At 40.4% G+C, this 19811-nt stretch overlaps 1 protein-coding gene and 1 non-coding gene across 2 annotated transcripts in view; both read right to left on the bottom strand.

The window, feature by feature from the left end:
* Nucleotides 1–682: 682 nt before the first annotated feature.
* On the bottom strand, nt 683–789 carry LOC126487024 (U6 spliceosomal RNA). Its single transcript, XR_007588257.1, has one exon. It is a non-coding gene; the product is annotated as a U6 spliceosomal RNA (small nuclear RNA).
* Nucleotides 790–4124: 3335 nt separating this feature from the next.
* Nucleotides 4125–19811, bottom strand: part of Rad51c (RAD51 paralog C) — a gene marked incomplete at its 5' end in the record, with an annotated part of 21240 nt that continues 5553 nt past the window's right edge. Inside the window, 5 exons of the mRNA XM_050119543.1 lie at nt 4125–5697; nt 7733–7793; nt 12222–12282; nt 14201–14267; nt 17266–17397. Coding sequence (XP_049975500.1) covers nt 5596–5697; nt 7733–7793; nt 12222–12282; nt 14201–14267; nt 17266–17397 — 423 coding nt within the window. The remainder of the gene's footprint in view (nt 5698–7732; nt 7794–12221; nt 12283–14200; nt 14268–17265; nt 17398–19811) is intronic.

Here is a 19811-nt window from a genome sequence, read left to right as displayed (position 1 = left end):
CAGAGGGTAAGAGCATTGCCTGCTCTTCCAAAGGTCCTGATTCAATTCCCAGCAACCACATGGTGGCTCACAACCATCTGTAATGAGGTCTGGTGCCCTCTTCTGGCCTGCAGGCAGACATGCAGACAGAACACTGTAAGCAAAATAAATAAATCTTAAAAAAAAAAAAAAGAAAGGTTCACAGGAAACGATGCCAATTTTCTACTGCTTCAAAACAAACTGTACTAAAACCTGAATGTCTATAACTGAAATCACTTCTCTGGATGTAGGTGGCTCTCATTTGCAGGTCTCCAAAGCTAGAGTCCACTTTGTCTGAGTAAGTGATGGTTCAACAGGGCTGCATGTCCAAGATAACCTACTTACATTATGCTCTTTTCACTTACATTGAAAACCAAATAGAAAACGATTAATTGCAGGTGAGATGGGTCACATGTAGCCTAGGATGGCTTCAATGTCCTATGTACTCGAGGGCAACCTTCAATTCCTGAACCTCCTGCCTTTATCTCCCAAATACTGGAATTTATTATTTAATTTTTGGTTTTTCCAGACAGGGTTTCTCTGTGGTTTTGGAGCCTGTCCTGGAACTTGCTCTGTGGACCAGGCTGGCCTCGAACTCACAGAGATCCGCCTGCCTCTGCCTCCCGAGTGCTGGGATTAAAGGAAGGCAACACTACTGCTCAGTTTATTTTTTTTCCGCTTCACGATTTTGCGTGTCATCCTTGCGCAGGGGCCATGCTAATCGTCTCTGTATCGTTCCAATTTTAGTATACGTGCTGCCGAAGCAAACACTTATTTTTTTATTTTATTTTTTTATAATTTTTTTAAGATTTATTATGTATACAACATTCTGCCTCCATGTATGCCCGCACGCCAGAAGAGGGCGCCAAATCTCATTACAGATGGTTGTTGAGCCACCAGGTGGTTGCTGGGAATTGAACTCAGGACCTCTGGAAGAGCAGTCAGTGCTCTTAACCACTGAGCCATCTCTCCAGCCCTCCAGTGTTTTGAAAAGCCAAAAACAAGCTCCCTTCCCCCCACCAAAAAAAATATGTAGGTATTTTATGACTTCTACTTTCAGGTACTTTTCTTTTGGTGCAGGAAAAGCACTGGATTTAAAGAAAAGTTGACTTTTTTAAAAAGAATCTCTAGTCACTTGGTTTTATTCTTCTGTCTTTTTTTTTTTTTTTTTTTAATCCCAAGTGCTGGGATCATGTTTCACCACCACTTGGCTGGTGGGGAGGGCAACTTACTAAGCCATTTTATTTACTTTTGTCTTCATTACCATCTTTTTCTTCCTAAGAACTAGTGTACTAGGGCTGGAGAGATGGCTCAGTGGTTAAGAGCACTGAGTACTCTCCCAAAGGACCCAGGTTCAATTCCCAGTATCTACATGGCACCTAACAATTGCTTTAACTCCTGATACTCCCACAGATATACATGCAAGCAAAAACAAAATGCATCTTAAAAAAAATACTAGTGTACTTCCTATTATTGAACCAGTTAGTTTTGCCATTATACTTTTTTTTTTATTTTTCCATTCAAAAAATGTACACTTCCCCTCCTCCCATTCCCCTCCCACTCTCCCACCCCTCCTCCCTCTCTCCCTTCTTAAGAGAGGGCAGAGAACCCTGTCTTGTGGGAAGTCCACCCCCCACCACATCCAGTCCTAGGAAGCTTTGCATCCAAATAGACAAATAGACTAGGGTCCCAAAAAGCCACTGATAAAGGCACTGGGACTTGTTTCTGCTGCATTATACTTTTCTTTTTGAGCCTCAATTTATATGGCTTTTGTGATAACTTCTCTTTACATAACTGCTTGGTTTTTGTCCTTTATCTTGCAATTTCTTATTTTTGAAAGTAGGTAGGATATAACCTTGAGTTCTCCCTCCATTCTTCTGAATGAGAATAATTTTTATATTTTCTTAAGTTACACATAAAAATCGTAAAGTAAGAGAATGCTTAAAAACTCACTTTCCATCTCACTACATTGAATGGAAGTCAAATGGAAGCCTGCGTCAAAGGTGAATAGGGACTGAAAACAAGCAAAGAAATAAACTGTGGTCAAAAATACATGAAATCTTGTCAATATATTTTTATGCCAAAATCGGTTCTAAGGGAGCAAAATGTTCTGTAAATTTTAACAGTAACAGTAAATTTAGGCACTGATGTTAACTAAAAATACATATTATGAACAGTCAGCTTCTCTCCTGTAACTCAGTATGTTTTCTAAAGCAATAAAACAATTCAGCTTTGTCTCAAAACTGAAATTCAACGTATTATAAGAGTAATGTGAATATTATTGATTTTTATGATGTTTTATTTATTTTTAGACATAGGGTCTTGTTGTGCAGCTCAGGCTAGGCTGGAACTAGCAGCAATCCTCTTGCCTTAGCTTCCGAGTGCTGGGATTACAGGGCTGCAGCAACCACACTTCTGTGATCTTGAAAGTAAATGTCATTGTTTCCAATATTTTCAGTGTTGATCATTTCCAGTGACTGTCTGCCTCATAATGCCTCTATAAAAACAGAAGCCAGAAAATCAAACAATCATTTATAAACAATCTTTTTTATAAATAAGGCAGTAAAAATAAATATGAAAAATAAAGACGCCCAAATTGGCATGGCTTCTGGAAGTCTCAGGCAGAGTGAGAATGTGGGTCTAACTTTAGTTCTAGGATCATCCTATCAGATTATATTGTAACTTTACCACCAACCACAGAAACTTGATTAAGAACATTATTGACAAAAATAAAACACAGTGGGGCTGGAAGATGGCTCAGCAGTTAAGAGCATGCCCCTAATCCTGGCCCTCGTGTGGCATATCTGGAGGCAGAGACAGGAGAATCCCTGGGAGCTTGCAGACCAGTGCAATGAGATGCTGTCTCAAACACAGTAGAAAGCAAAGACCAACAACAATCTTGTCCTCTGAACACCCCATGACAACTGTGGATCACATACAACCACATTCGCCCACATACACAAATGTACACACATGCATCACACAGGAAAGAAGACATTGGTAGAATGGTGTGTGTGTGTGTAGAGGTCTGATCACATCTCAGAGTGTCATTCCCCAGCTGTACACCCTAGTCTTTTAAGACAGCCTCACTGGCTTGAAGCCCCAGGTTCAGCTGTCCTGGCTGCCTTGTGAGATCCACTGATCTGCCTGTCTCAGGTTTATTTCATGTGGGTTCCAAGGATAAAACTCATATCTTCATGCCGGTATGGCAAGCATTTTATTGAATGAAGTATCTCCCCAGCCCATGATGAAATGATCTCTAAGTTTTTCTCTAACAATGTAGATATGTAATAACTATATTTAAAATGTTAAGCCTGTATCCTAAAAATAAACAAAACCAGGTTATGTGAGCTTTTAACTTTACATTTTAACATAATAAACACCTAAACTTATTTGGTATCAAATTGATTTTCCAAGTACACCAATAGATAATGTAAATTTCTAGTATTTATTCTTCCCAAAATATTTTTTTGTTTTGTTTTGGTTTTTTGAGACAGGGCTTCTCTGAACAGTCCAGTCCTGGCTGTCCTGAAACTCACTTTGTAGACCAGGCTGACCTCGAAGTCACTGAGATCCACCTGCCTCTGCTTCCTAAATGTTGGTATTAAAGGCATTTGCCACCACCACCCTGCTCCGAAATGTTTTCTTTTTCTTTTTTTTCTTTCGGTTTTTCGAGACAGGGTTTTTCTGTGGCTTTGGAGCCTGTCCTGGAACTAGCTCTGTAGACCAGGCTGGTCTTGAACTCACAGAGATCCGCCTGCCTCTGCCTCCCGAGTGCTGGGATTAAAGGCGTGCGCCACCATCGCCCAGCCAAAATGAGTTTTTAAAGTAAACTATATTATCAGCTTATGTTGTACGAGCTGTGTCCACAACATGATAAAACAAGGAAATGACATTAAAACACTGGAAATGAGTACATGATATACCTATAATGTCTTCATGAAAGGTGGTGGTGCACGCCTTTAATTCCAGCACTTGGGAGGCAGAAGCAGGTGGATCTCTGTGAATTCAAGGCCAACATAGTCTACAGAAGAGAGTTCCAGGATAGCCAGAGCTGTTGTTACAGAGAAACCCTGTCTCAAAAAACAAAAAGCACACAAAAGTCGTCATGAAACCCATTATTATACCATTTATTAAAAAAAAGTCACACTGGGGTACTAGAAAGATGTAGCAGTTAAGAGCACTGCTGCTCTTACAGAAGACTTAAATTCAGTTTCCAGCACCTCCATGGTATTTCAGAACTGCCTGTAAGAGTTCGTGGGGATCCAACATTCTCTCCTGTGCTTTACAGACATGGTACACAGACACACAAGCAGGCAAAACACTCATAAATCTTGAAAATATTTCTGCGTGCATACAAATCTATTTGTATTAGCTTTTCATCACTATAATAGCTGAGATAAAAGGTTTATTTTGGCTCAGTTTTAGAGGTTATAGCCCATGATCAGACAAACTCAGTGCTTCCAGGTCTCTGGTCGGTTTGCCAGATGATAAGACCAAACTGTTCACCTCAAGACCAGGAAGCAAGAGAAAAAACAGACCTGGAGTCCCACAATCCTCTCCGAAGTACACCCTCAAAATGATCTAAAGATTTCCCATAAGGCCCTACTTCTTAGTTTCTATTACCTTCCAATAATACCTTCCTGGAAGCAAACTTTTAGCCACATTAATCTTTGATGGCTACTTTATATTTTAACTTTATATTTTGATAGATGAAGTCATACTATCAATATTCATGTATGTACATCTATTACCAGAAAGGGTAATCATATTGATGACATGAAATAAAAGAAAATCTGTATCTTTTTAATTTATCATACACTCTAACTCTAAGATGAAATCCAAACCCAACCACCATCTGCCAGGTAGACTTGTTTGTCCAAACCAACTGGAGACAGTAAGCAGAAAAAAAAAAGACTGGATTCTCCCTCAGTGACAGGGTTTCTTTATATAGCCCTGGCTGTCCTGGAATTCACTCTGTAGCCCAGGTTGGCCTCACACGAAGAGATCCACTGGCCTCTGCCTCCCAAGTGCTGGGATTAAAGGCGTGCACCACCACCCCACCGCTCAGCATTAGGGAATATTTTTGGCTCTTGCAGAAGGCTGGGGTCTGGTTCCCAGCACCTTCATGGTGACTCAGTATCATTTAACTTCAATTCCAGGGGATCCACCAACCTACTCTGGCTTTTGTAGGCACCAGCACACACATAGTGAACGAACACACATGAACACACACACACACACACACACACACACACACACACACACACACACACACAGGAAACACCCATACAAATAAAAATAAATTAAAAAAGAAAGTGGAAGTAGAAAATTGACTCCCCACGTTGTCCTCTTACTACAAGTACACCATGGCATATGCATACAGAAAAAATAAATTTTTTCCCAGAAGAGTCTGTAACTATTTCCCATTCATATCAAATAATTCTGATTCACTCATGGCATGAGTGAATGTGTCTATATTTTAAAGAATATGTGCTTATATTTAAAGAGTATCAAAAACTTATATGTACTACAATGAATATCATGTGGCGAGTCTCTACTGAGATTAGTTTTGGGTCAGCACTCTTCCTCCTGTTCTCGTGACCGTTTCCGGAAATTCAAAGACGCTCCTGCCTGTGACGAAGGAACAGTGATGGCAGCATCTCGAAATCCCTGAGGCTGCAAGATGAAGAATACACAAATACACTTAGTGAACATTTAAAGTAAAAATTAATTTTCCAAATAGTTTTTAAATAACACTGAATAAGGATGTTCTCTAAGACTCTAATAGTTCAGTGATGAGGCCCAACACCCTTTTGCCCAAGTTAACAACAAAAAGTTCTCTAAAAAGAATCCTAGTAAGCCTTATGGTACCTGCCGGGAGAAGTGGAAATAGTCTGATCTGCTATTTATCTGCTTTACAAATCATCGTCACAATAAAATATTCTGTCTGGCATGTGGTATGTATCTGTAATAGTAAGCCCTCAGGCAGCTGAGGCAGGAGGATCAAAAGTTCAAAGTCAGCCTGGACTATATATATAACAAGACCTCTTCTCAAAAAGACAAAACAACGGCAGGTTAGTGAAAGTAAGGGCAGTGTAAACACTAAGTAAAGAATTCATTTTCAGAACTGCTTTCCATTTTTCTCTCTATCCTTACAAGATGGCTGCTTAGTGTGGTGGCGCACACCTTTAATTCTAGCACTCGGGAGGCAGAGGTAGGCAAATTTCTGAGTGTGAGGCCAGCCTGGTCTATAGAATAAGTTCTAGGACAGCGAAGGCTATGTAGAGAGACCCTGTCTCAAAAAAAAAAAAAAAAAAAACAAGGGTTGGAGAGAATTGGCTCAGTAGTTAAGGGCACTTGTTCTTGAGAAAGACCCAGGTGGAGGCTCACCCTCCTTGGACACCAAGCACACAAACTGTATACAAATGATATATAAATTTTAAAAATATATTGAATAATGAAGCTCAAGGTCATGATTAGCTTTGTAGTGAGTTTGAGGGTGACTTGGGCTTGGTGTCTAATGATGGAAGTGTTCAGGAGAGTGACATAAGTTTGGCAGCTACTACAGACCAAATACTAATACCAGCATTATCCTTCCTTGTTGTTGCTGATATTTCTGAAAGAGGACCAAATACTAATACCAGCATTATCCTTTCTTGTTATTGCTGATATTTCTGAAAGAGGACCAAATACTAATACCAGCATTATCCTTTCTTGTTGTTGCTGATATTTCTGAAACAGGACCACATACTTTGTACGCTGGACTTGAACTACTGATCCCCGTCTACCTCAGTCTCCTAGTGCAGGCCGTCATGTCCAGTTGTACCTTTTCCTTTCTGAAAACTTTTAACATAAAAATCTGTAGGAGATTTTACAGATGCCATGAAACAGAAATATTTCCTCTGTTCTCAAAGATAATTATTTTTCTTTTTTGGCTTTTTTTGTTTTTGTTTTTGTTTTTTGAGACAGGATTTCTCTGTGTAGCCCTAGCTGTCCTGGAACTAGCTCTTGTGGACCAGGCTGTCCTGGAACTCACAGAGATCTGCCTGCCTCTGCCTCCCAAGTGCTGGGATTAAAGGCATGTGCCACCACCACCCAACTGTAACTACAGTATTCTGTTAGTACTGTTTTGGTGATGTTCTCCTGATGTGGGAGTGTCATATATCAATCTGTTGATTTCATTGGTTAAGCAATAAAGAAACTCCTCGGCCCTGATAGGTTAAAACATAGGTGGGAGGAGTAAACAGAACAGGATGCTGGGAGGAAGAGGAAGTGAGCTCAGACTCGACAGCTCTGCTCTCTGGAGCAGAGGCCCTGCTTAGCTCTCCTGGGCATACGCGATGAAGCTCCTACCCAGGATGGACGTAGGCTAGAATCTTCCGGGTAAGCACACCTAGCGGTGCTACACAGATGATAAGAAATGGGCTAAATTAATATGTGAGAATTAGCCTATAAGAGGCTAGATAGAACTGGGCCAAGCAGTGTTTAAATGAATACAGTTTGTGTGTTGTTATTTCGGGGCATAAGCTAGCCAGGCGGCTTGGGTGCTGGGGACGCAGCCCCGCTACTCCTATTACAACATTCTCCCACCAAAACTGTCTTCAAACATGCTTGCTGCTTATAAGATTAACAGAAACCATTTGTACATGACCCCTTCAGATATTTACTGCCCACCAACACCAAAACCCCACTCTGATTAAATAATACTAACTGTGATCTGAAATGGTATTGTGGACTCCTTCTGGCTTGGCGACTTGTACAATGTTGCAAATCTGTTTGAAGAGAAAAATACATATAAACATTACTTCATTAGGTTGCATGGCTGATTTCATAATTTAAATGTGCAGAATCTTATCAAGTGTTCTCGAGAACATAATTGTAGAGAAATATTAAGAAACAGAAAATCTCCCCTCACGGGTTACCATACGGACGCCTTTAGTTTCAAGTAGGCAGAGGTAGGATTTTTTTGAGCCTACAAGTTCAAGGGCAGTCTGTGTCTTAAAACAAAATCCTTCTTTTAAAAAAAAAATTCCATGTAAGTATGCAATAACTAATACATCCAATAAGGTTGTTTGTATATATAAAAATTAAATGACAGATTTAAATAAATAAATTACTTGATATGCAATTGATGTGGGAGTGTCATATATCAATCTGTTGATTTCATTGGTTAAGTAATAAACACACTGCTTGGCCTCATAGGTTAAAGCATAGGTGGGTGGAATAAGCAGAATAGGATGCTGGGTGGAAGAGGAAGTGAGGTCAGACTCTGCTCTGCTCCCGGACAGACCCGACAGCTCTGCTCTTCTGGAGCAGAGACACCATGATGGACGGAGGCTAGAATCTTCCCGGTAAGCACACCTTGGGGTGCTTACACACATCATTAGAAATGGGCTAGTCCAGGTACGAGAATTAGCCTGTAAGGGCTAGAGTTCATGGGCCAAGCAGTTCTTAAATGAATACAGTTTGTGTTGTTATTTCGGGCATAAGCTAGCAAGCGGCTGGGGTGTTGGGGACGCAGCCCCGCTGCTCTTATTTCAACATGCAATGCTACTTATGCTAAAAATTAAAAGTGGTGAAAAATATGTAACAATAGGAAGGTACTAATGACACATGTCACTAGGAATATAGTAGTGTTTGATGAGGCTCTAGGTTCAATCCAAAGCACTGCCAAAAAAGAAAAACTGCTGGACAGTGGCAGTGCATGCCTTTAATCCCAGCACTCAGGAGGCAAAGGCAGGCAGATCTCTGAGTTCCAGGACATCCAGAACTACACAGAGAAACCCTGTCTGGAAAAGCAAACAAAAAGACAAAAGACAAAAAAGAAAAAAAAAAAAAGAAAAAAAAAGGGAAAAAAATTTAAAAAACAACAAAAAATGCTAGAAGTAGCTGGGGGGGTGGGGGGTGGTGGTGGACACCTTTAATCCTAGCACTTGCGAGGCAGAGGCAGCCTGATCTCTGTAAGATCAAGGCCAGCCTGGTCTACAGAGTAAGTGCCAGGATAGTCAGGGCTACATAGTGAAACACTATCTCAAAAAATTAAAAAAGAAAGAAAAGAAAGGAAAATTAGATAATCTTACAAAAAGTACACAAGTCGTCTTACATCTCCAGTATTTGCCAAAAGGTGTCAAGTACATCTGAATTTTTGAGGAAATTATTAAGAAGCGATAACCTCGACTGCTCACTCACTCTGGGTGCAGGGAATATGGCCCAAGGGCTTTCTGAGACTGAGTATTCCTACGTGGCTCACACTGGTCATGAACTCCCAAGCTTTCTCTCAAGTACGTTCTACCATGCATGCCCAAGTCAAAAAAAGGAGTAAGATTTTTAAGAAGCCTTTATACATTTAGTACAAATCACTAAATTAACACTAGATGTGGTGGATTGTGCCTATAATGCTAAAGCAGGATGCAAGAGGATTGCTAAGAGTTCCAGGCCAGCTTGGGCTACAGATAGGAAAAAGCAACCCTAAAGTCAAAAGGGAATTGATCAACCTTTTAAGTTAGGAAATTCTCTTCAAATTTCTAGGTAAAAAAATCTTTGTACATCATGTCAGCATCTCAAAAAGATCTTTTTTTTCAAGAGATCTTTTTAAACTAAACCAAAAAGAATCACTTGGCTCACAGCCCTAGCTGAGATGAAGCTTAACATATGGCTGAACTACATAGTTTGGGTCAGGAAGAAACAAGACAGAAGTACAATTTGTGCTCTAAAGCTGAGCACACATATGAAATGCTGTGTGGGGGTGTCAAGTATTACTCCACTCTACCACCAGATCTTCTTGGCAACGAGGGGTATAATTCTGAACAATCTTGGCCTCATATCATCATGATTATGCAAATTGGGGAACCCACATAATGTAAGTACGCAGACATAATCATTTAATTGTTGGAATGCCATTCTGTCATTTGTCAAAGGTTAAAAATCAGATGTTGCTGGGTAGGAAGTGTTGGGGCACATCTTTAACCTCAGGACTGGGGAGGCTGAGGCAGGTGGATCATCGTAGCAAATTCCAGACCCGTCAGAGCTACACAGCAAGATCCTATCTTAAAAAAAAAACAAAAAGCAAAATATAAAATCAGATGTTACTAGTCCATGAGAAAATATCTAAGCTCAATTCATATTATAAATATTATTCAAGGTTTTAGGTTTTTCTGTTTATATTTAAAGTGTTCATTTTTATAATTATCAGTTTATAAATTATTTTCATATTTTTAAAATAAATTTCTAAAAAGCAGAAATGGCAGAGTGTTTGCTTAGCATTTCCCAGGCCCTAATTCCCTAATATCTGGGGAATAAAGTGGGGTACTTTTTTGCAAACTCAGTATTTATGAAGTAGAAGCAAAAGTTTCAAGAATTAAGGCCATTCTATGCTATCTAGTAAGTTACAGGCCAGCATGGGCTACTTGAGAGTCTATCTCAAAAACAAACAACAAATAAAAAGCATGTAAGACTTCACGCAATCTTATGGATGGGCCCATAGCTCATCTATAGTAGGAGAGCTTGTATTGAGCATGCTCAAAAGTCCTCGTTCAATTTCTAGTACCCAAAACCCAAACCAAACAAAACCACCATATTCCCTATAAGCAAATATTTCACAAAACTTAAAGACAATTTAGTTTCAAACAATAAAAAAAAATCTTGATTCTTTAGCGACTGAATTCTGATTATCATAAAGTATACACATCACTGTCATATCTACAGACTTGAAATCAACAATTCAGAGGAAAAGCACTTCTACTAGGGAATAAAAGAATTGCATGCAATATTATAATTATCTTCTAGAAAAGTTATTACAGGACAAAGGGAAAGAATTCATGCCTGACCAAGTTAGGTTTTAGTGACTGCACTGGTGCACAGTCTTTTCCAACTGACTCAGGCAGTCTCTACCTCCAGAGGCTACTGCACACAAAGTCCGTGCCTTCCTTTCCCTTACAGCCACAGTAAGGGCTGGAGAAGTGGCTGCGGAGTGCAGAGGTTCAGTTCCCAGTACCCACACGGCAGCTCACAACCATCTCTAATTCTAGTTCCAGGGGATCCAGTGCCCTCTTTTGACCTCTGTGGGCACCAGACATGCAAAAATCGGCAGGAAGACTACTCACATAAAATAAATAAATCCCTTTTTAAAAATTAAATAAAGCTGGGAGTAGTGGTGCACCTCTTTAATGTCAGCACTCAGAAGGCAGAAGCAGGCAGATCTCTGTGAGTTCAAGGCCAGCCTGGGCTGTACAACGAACTCCGTGACAGCCAGGGCTACATTGACAGATGCTGACCTGGAACTACACAGGCCAGGTTAGCCTCGAACTCAGACTATTCTCCTCAGTCGTGAGTGCTGGTATGTGCGAACATACCTAATCACAATATGAATTTGAAAGAGAACTAGATGGTATGTAATGCAGCTAAGAATAAAATAAAAATATAGTATCGCTGACTAAGCTCAATATTGCCCTACATACTGCCTCAGTTTCCTTCTTTATTAGAGCACTTCCATACCAAGTTCTCTAGGTTATGCCAATTAATCATCACAAAGCAGAAAGGCTGGCATAAATCTGATATTTTTTGAAGTTCAGAATAAAAGACTTCATAGCTTTCAATGGCCTACTTTAAAGAAAAGGAAAGCGGGTCCATTCACTTGCGCAGCAGCTTTAGAAACAAACACAAAGGCTCCATGCTGCCATGATTTTATTTTAAAGAACAATACTTGTGAAAGGCAGGTAAATACATGGGTAATAAAAGGGGAAAAAATGACAGACACAATTTCATGCAAGAACTATATTAAGCAACTAAGAAACACCATCCTATTTTCCACATGTATTAGTCCTAACGCTAACCTCAAAAGTTTTCCTTTTGTCCTGATTTTATTCTTCTTTCAATCCCTTCTGGGAACGCGGGGTACCACCTCCTTCTTCATAGCTAATAAGGGATTTCAAAGAGTATCAGAAGGCAGCAATTCCTTAGCCACCTACATGTTCCAGGTGCATTCACCCCATCATTTAAATACACAAAGAATTCCCTACGTAGCTGAATGTGCAGTACTAACAGTGTGTTTCTGTTTTCTATAACTGATGTCAAACAAGGCAACAAAAGCCGTGGTTTATGGGTCACTGCAAGTCTCAAGCTGAGGACTAATGCTAGGAACCATTAAGTACTCAGTGTAATTAGACTGATATTCTGAATTATGAACTTATTTCTATACTGACCTTTGCGTTTGTTCCCAATGAAAAATAAGCCTTATCGTAGCAGCGTGCCCCCAGCTTTCCCCTTAAAAAAAAAAAAAAAAAAAAATTAACTATATAATACCTTTAGAATTATAAAAGTTGCTTAGAAGGTCTCTGGCCAAATACAATCTTAGATTACCAAATTTAGAATAAAAATATTCTTGAGCTGGGCGGTGGTGGCGCACGCCTTTAATCCTAGCACTCGGGAAAGCAGAGACAGGTGGATTTCTGTGAGTTCAAGGCCAGCCTAGTCTACAAGAGCTAGTTCCAGGACATGCACCAAAAACTACAGAGAAACCCTGTCTCGAAAATCAAATTAATTAATTAATTAACTAATTAATTAATTAAAATAAAATTCCTGGACCAGGTGGGGTAGTGGATGCCTTTAATCCCAGCTCTCAAAAGGCAGGTGGATCTCTTTGAGTTCAAGGCCAACCTGGTCTACAGAGCGAGTTCCAGGAAAGCCAGAGCAGTTACACAGAAAAACCCTGTCTTGAGAAACTAAAAAAAGAAAAGAAATATAAAATAATAAAGTATTTAGTTAAAAAAAATAATATTCTTGGTTTTGACCAGGCAGTGGTGGTGTATACCTTTAATCCTAACACTTAGGAGGCAGAGGCAGGGGAATCTCTGAGTTTGAGGCCAGCCTGGTTTAAAGAGTGAGTTTCAGAACACACAGGGCTACACAGAGAAACCCTCTCTGAAAAAACAAAGTATAAACAAAGCAAACCAAAGAATGTTCTTGGTTTCAAAACCTGTGGCACATGAGGAAGATCCTAAGAGTGATAGAGTTTTACTTCTCCAGGAGAGCACTGCAAATCACTGTCCTCTATTTGCTCCACGAAAAGATTATAGTTTCAGTATATTATCAACCTTCCATTCTATAAGGCCTACTATGTATTTTTGACACCCAGTAACAGGGTCTCATTATGGTTCTGACTAACCTGGAATTTGATAGTTAGAGCAGGATGGCCTTGAATTAAGAGAACCCAGTCTGCTGCTGCCTCTGGAGTGCTGGGATTGAAGACAAGTCACCAAGGAGGTTTCATTATGCAGTCCAGGCTTTCCCGGGATTTCTGGGCTAAAGTTCCTCCTACTTCAGCCTCATGAGGGGCTGGGATTACAGTTCTGTATCACCATGTTTGGCACACAGAGTATTACTGGGTTTCAATAATACTTCAAGATAGATCTTGAAACATTGTGTTCTAATAAAATCACATTAGAAATATAGTCATGGACTGGAGAGATGGCTCAGTAGTTAAGAGCACAGACTGTGCTCCCAGAGGTCCTGAGTTCAATTCCCAACAACCACATGGTGGCTCACAACTATCTATAACTAGATCTGGTGCCCTCTTTTGGAGAACACTGTATACATAATAAATAAATCTTAGAAAAAAAAAAGAAATATAGTCATACCTGTTTGCACTGGTGTGATTTGTATTTAAATAGACCTCTTTCCTCCTCCTTTCCTGCCTAAGACCGTGGGCTTAGGTTTTTTTTTAAATTTCTTTTTTATTTTAAGCAGTCAGTGCCACCTCTCTAGCTCCTAAGACAGAGGGGTTTGTTTGCTTGTTTTTTGAGACAGGATTTCTCTATGTAGCCCTGGCTGTCCTGGAACTCTGCAGACTAGGCTGGCCTCAAACTCAGAGATTTGTCTGCCTTTGTGTCCTGAGTGCTGGAATTAAAGGTGTGTGCTACCACTGCCCAGCAAGACTGAGGTTTTAATGTCTAGAATCCTATTTTGAATATTTATTTCTCAGGTTTCTAACACAGCTGCCTGAAAGCAGATACTCAATAAATGTGTTAAATTATGAAAGGATTAGTTGGGATCTCAGGACACTGTACTTAGTGAGCAGACGAGTCAGTGGATTAGCAGTCTCTGTTTTCAAAGCTTATAGTATTCAAGTGACAAGGTAGGAAAATATTAAAATGAAAATGTTTTATCGCATTCATTTACCCACCTAATGCAGGAACAAGTAATGCTTGACTTTTATCAATCTTTGTTGTCATCTGATTTGTTAAAATAACCTATAAGAGAAAAACATAAGAAAGTTAGGACAGTGGTGGAGCACGCCTTTAATCCCAGTGCTCGGGAGGCAGAGGCAGACGAATCTCTGTGAGTTCGAGGCCAGCCTGGTCTACAGAGCTAGTTCCAGGACAGGCTCCAAAACCACAGAGAAACCACGTCTCGAAAAACCAAAAAAAAAAAAAAAAAAAAGAAAGTAAGTTAGGACAGTGGTGGTGCACGCCTTTAGTCCCAGCATTTGGGAGACAGAGGCAGGTGGATCTCTATGAGTTTGCGGCCAGCCTGGTCTACACAGCTAGTTCCAGGGCAGTCAGAGCTACATAGAGAAGCCCTGTCTCGAAAAACAAACAAAAAGTATGTAAACAGTCCTATGAGATAATATTCTGAATATAACAAGTTAAAGAAAATATATTAGAGGCTAAAGAGATGACTCAAATTCAGGACCCAGATTCAGTTTCCAGAACTCACATGGTGGCTCACAATTTTTAACAGGGTTCTCAACCTTCCTAGTGCTTTGACCCTTTAAAACAGTTCTCACGTTGTGGTGACCACCCCCAACCATAAAACTATTTTTGTTGCTATTTCTTTCTTTTTTTTCCCCCAGACAGGATTTCTCTGTGTTACAGTCCTCTGTGTAACTCACTCTGTAGACCAGGCTAGCCTCGAACTCAGAGGTCCGCCTGCCTCTGCCTCCCAAATGCCGGGATTAAAGTTGTGAGCCACCACCACCTGGCATATCTTATACATTTTTATAAACTGCCTTGGTCAGGGATGTAAAAACAAAAATACATAAAGTATTTCAAATTTGCCTTGGTCATGGTACTTCTGTCACAGCAATATAAAGGTAAGACAGCAAGGCATAGCAGTACATTCATTTAATCCCAGCACTTTAGAGATAGAGGCAGGAGCAAAAAACCCAAGTCACTATCCACCATCTTTAATTCCAGTATTAGTAGATCCAATGCCCTCTTCTGGCTTCCTTGGACACAGCACTGACATGGTACACAAACATACATGCAGGTATAGCACCCATGTACATATAAAAGACTTAAAAGAAAAAACGCCAGGCAGTGGTGGTGAATACTTTTAATCCCAGTGCTTGGGAGGCAGAGGTAGGTGGATCTGAGTTCAAAGACAGCCTGGTCTACAAAGTGAGTTCTAGGACAGCCAGGGTTATAATAGAAAATCCCTGACTCAAAAAAACAAACAAACCAAAACCAGACAAACACAAAAAAAACTAACTAAGGCAGAGAGCGACTAAGAAGGATAATAGTGCTGACCTCTGGGCTCCACAGGCAAATGCACACGTGTACATGGGCCTCCATGTGTACACACAAACCAAAATTTATACATATAAAAGAGAAAGGGCTAAATTAAAATAGGGCAGGGGATATGCTTTAATGGCAGAATGTTTGCGTAGTATATCTGAAGTCTTGGGTTAGAGGAGCAGCACCAGCAGCAGCAAAATAACACAAGAAAAACCCACCAAAACCTAGGAAACTGTAACACTCTGCAGCCTATTTGTCTTGAGTGCCCTCTACTGGGGGATCTTCAGGATACCAGCACTAAGGATGCTAAATTCCAATTAGCAGTAAGAAAGGGCACTATGCTTTAGCAAAAAGGATATGGCAAGATACAGTAAGATGGTAAAGTGGTACTCAGTGGGTAAAGGCACTTTCCATGCAGTCTGACAACTTAGGTTTGATCTCTGGGAAAACATAGTGGAGAGAACTGGCTTTAATCCTAGCACTGGGAGGCAGAGGTAAGCGGATGTCTGTAAGTCTGAGGCCAGTCTGGTTTACAGAGTGAGTTCCAGGACAGGCTCCAAAGCTACCCTATCTCAAAAAACATTTAAAACAAACAAACAAACAAAAAAACAGAGGGGCTGGAGATGGCTCAGAGGTTAAGAGCATTGACTGCTCTTCCAGAGGTCCTGAGTTCAATTCCCAGAAAACACCTGGTGGCTCACAATCATCTGTAATGAGATCTGGTGACCTCTTCTGGCCTGCAGGTATAACACTGTATATATAATAAATCCATAAAATTTTTTTAAAAAAGACTAAGATTTGGAAACACAAAGAAAAAGTGTATGGTTTAAATTTTACAGAGGAAGTTTTTTTATTTACATTTGGTGTATCACAGGCATGTGCTAACAATTTCCCTTAACAGGTTAAAAAAAAAAAAACCCAGGGTATGTTGTAGGAGCTGTGGGCCTCTTCCCACAGCCTGGCTCGTGGCCACTTGGCTAGCTTATGCCCCAATATAACAACACGGAAACTGGATTCTTTTAAAACTCTGCTTGGCCCATTATATCTAGCCTCTTCTCTGCTAACTCTCGCACCTGGACTAGTCCATTTCTAATAATGTGTGTAGCACCCCAAGGTGCGCTTACCTGGAAGATTCTAGCCTACGTCCATCCTGGGTTGGAGCTTTGCGTCTGCCTGGGAGAGGGGAGCATGGCCTCTGCTCCAGAGAGCAGAGCTGTCGAGTCTGAGCTCACTTCCTCTTCCTCCCAGCATTCTGTTCTGCCTACTTCACCCACCTAAGGGATGGCCTATCAAAATGGGCCAAGGCAGTTTGTTTATTACCAAGGACCTTCTTCCATCAAGGGTAACTCAGCATTTTTATCTCCTGTCTCTCTTCTGAAAGTGCATTTTTGTCAATGGGAGGATGTGGTTGCAGAGTGAAAATTAATGGCAAACAGGTAACCCTGCACTCTTTGGTTCACATATATTTGCCTACCATGCATGAGGCTCTCATGCAAAATATGTATAAATTTAAACATCGATTTTTTTGTTTTGTTTTTCAAGACAGGGTTTCTCTATGCAGCATCGGCTGTCCTGGAACTCACTCTGTAGACCAGGTTAACCTCGAACTCAGGGACCCACCTGTCTCTGCCTCCCGAGTATTGGGATTAAAGGTGTGTATTACCACCACTGCCCAGCCAGACATTAATATTTCATACAGTCTTAGCTATAAAATTCTTCTAATAATACTTACAGCTAATCTGTGATTGTTTGCGAGGCTGATCATTTGTTGGGCCAGGCCATTCAGTAACCGCGTACGAAGGGACAGATCATCAAAGTCATGGCGGAAAGGAAAAGCAATGCCATCGATTATCACTAACTGCACCTAACACAGGAGAATGAAATTGGGTTTGGAGTTACAATTACAATGAACATATCCCATTACAGAAATAAACCTTAAAACTGAGGGCTTAAAAAAGAAAGAAATCAAGTTGGGTGGGGTGGCACAGGCCTTTAATCCCAGCACTCGAGAATCAAAGACAGGTGGATCTCTTTTTGAGGCCAACCTAGTCTACAAAGCAAATTCCAGGTCAGCCAGGGCTGTTACAGAGAAAGCTTGTTTGAGGGAAAAACAACTCCCCATCAAAAAAGAAAAAGAAAAAAAGCCATCTAGCTTGCTAGCTGGACATTTTTGATACAGTTGGAGAGATGGCTCAGCAATTGAGTGTACATTGCTCTTAAAGAAGATGCAAGTTCAGTTCCTAGTACCCATGTCAGGCAGTTCACAACTTCCTATAACTCCAGGTATCTGTCTAGGGGATCCAATGCCCTCCTTTGGCCTCCAGTCACTTGCATAATTAAAAATAAAGACATGGTGGTATATATCTATAATCTCAGCATGCAGAAGGTGAAGGAAGGATGGTGAGTTTCAGGCCAGGCTGGGCTATACAGTGAGACTCTAACTCAAATTAAATAAAAATAAAGAGTTTTCTTTTATAATGCGAGGAATTAAACCTGTGGCCCACAGATGGTAAGCACTCTACTACTGAGCTATATACCTCACTCTAGGGTTTTATTTCTAATTCTTCAAAGGTTTCCTCTTAAAATTCATTTTATTATTCTATGCATATTAGTTTTGCCTCCATGTATGTCTGTGCACCATGTTTGTGCCTAGTACCTGTGAAGGCCAGCAGAGGGCAAGGGATCCCTTAGAACCAAATTTACAGATGGTTGTGAGCCACTATGTGGCTGTTGGCATTCCAACTCTGAAGAGCAGTCAGTGTTCTTAACCATCTCTACGGCCTTCAAAGGCTTTCTTTCTTCTGCAAAGTATCACCCAATGATTCTACATTAATCATCACCTGAATACTAGCATTACATGCACATGCAAGGTTCGAGCTTCATTTCTGTTGCTGGAGATGGCTCAGCAGTTAAGAGCACTGGCTGCTCTTCCAGAGGACCCAAGTTCAATTCATAGCACCCACATGGCAATTCACAATCTTCTTTAACTCCAGTTCCAGGAAACCAGTGCCCTGTTTCAGGCCTGTGTAGAACATTGCACATACATGGTACACAGACATAAATGCAAACAAAATGCCCATATATACATTAATAAAAAATTAACCAAAAAATCATATGGTGTGGTGGTTTGAATGAATATCCCCGAGAGTCTAGTATCTGAATACTTGGTTCCCAGTTGGTAGCACTTTTTGGTAAGGCTTAGGAAGTATAGCCTTGCTAGAGAAAGTACATCACTGGGGACATGTTTTGAGGTTTCAAAGCCATGTACCATTTCCAGTTTGTTCTCTCTGCTTCTGGATTGCAGTTAAATATGTAAGCTCTCAGCTGTGCCATCTCTGATGCTACGACTCCCTGCTATGATGGACTCTTAACCCTTTGCAACCAAAATGTCTGTGTTGTCATAGCAACAGAAAACTCACTGTAAGACACCCCACAAAGCCACAGAAATCTTAAAATTCACTGTAAGACTCCCCACACAGCCACAGAAATCTTTAAAAGAACAAAGTTAAGAGGATCCTATTTCCTAATTTCAGAATGTACTACAAAGCTATAGTAACCAAAACAGTCTAATAGTAGCAGAGAATCTGTGGTAGAACACTTGCCTCACGCTGATCAGACTTTAACTTTGAGCCATAACAAAAACAAAGAAACAGAGAGAGTGACTAAAGAGAGGTAAACCAATTGAAATAAAAAAAAAAAATAGAACAAATGCCAGGCATGGTGGCACACACCTTTAATCACAGCACTCAGAAGGTGGAGGCAGATGGAACTCTGAGTTTGAAGCTAGCCTGGTCTACAGTACAAGTTCTAGGACAGTGAGGGCTACACAAAGAAACCTTGTTTCAGAAAAAAAAAATTAAATAATAATAAAAATAAAACACACTGAATATTGTAACAAAAGCCTGTATCCTGGCACTTGAGTGAAGACAGAATGTTTGAGAATTCAAAGTCAGCTGAGCAGTGTGGCCCACACCTTTAATCTCAGCACTCTGGAGTGGAGGCAGATAAACCTCAAGGCCAGACTGGTCTACAATGTGAGTTCCAGGACAGACAAGGCTACACAGAAAAACCTTGTCTAAAAAAACAAAATAAAACCTATAAGCTAGGCGGTGGTAGCACACATATTTAATCACAGCACTGGGGAGGCAGAATAGGTCGATCTCTGTGAGTTCAAAGCCAGCCTGGTCTACAGAGCTAGTTTAAGGACAGGCTCCAAAGCTACACAGAGAAACCTTGTCTCAAAAACCCAAAAACAAAAAAACAAGACCAAAAAAAAAA

Source organism: Alexandromys fortis, unplaced genomic scaffold (assembly GCF_014885135.2).
Source record: "Alexandromys fortis isolate MF-2015 unplaced genomic scaffold, M_Fortis_MF-2015_v1.1 scaffold_173, whole genome shotgun sequence".
NCBI lineage: Eukaryota > Metazoa > Chordata > Mammalia > Rodentia > Cricetidae > Alexandromys > Alexandromys fortis.
The sequence above is the reverse complement of the archived record's forward strand: the minus strand, read 5'-3'. Positions and strand labels throughout refer to the sequence as shown.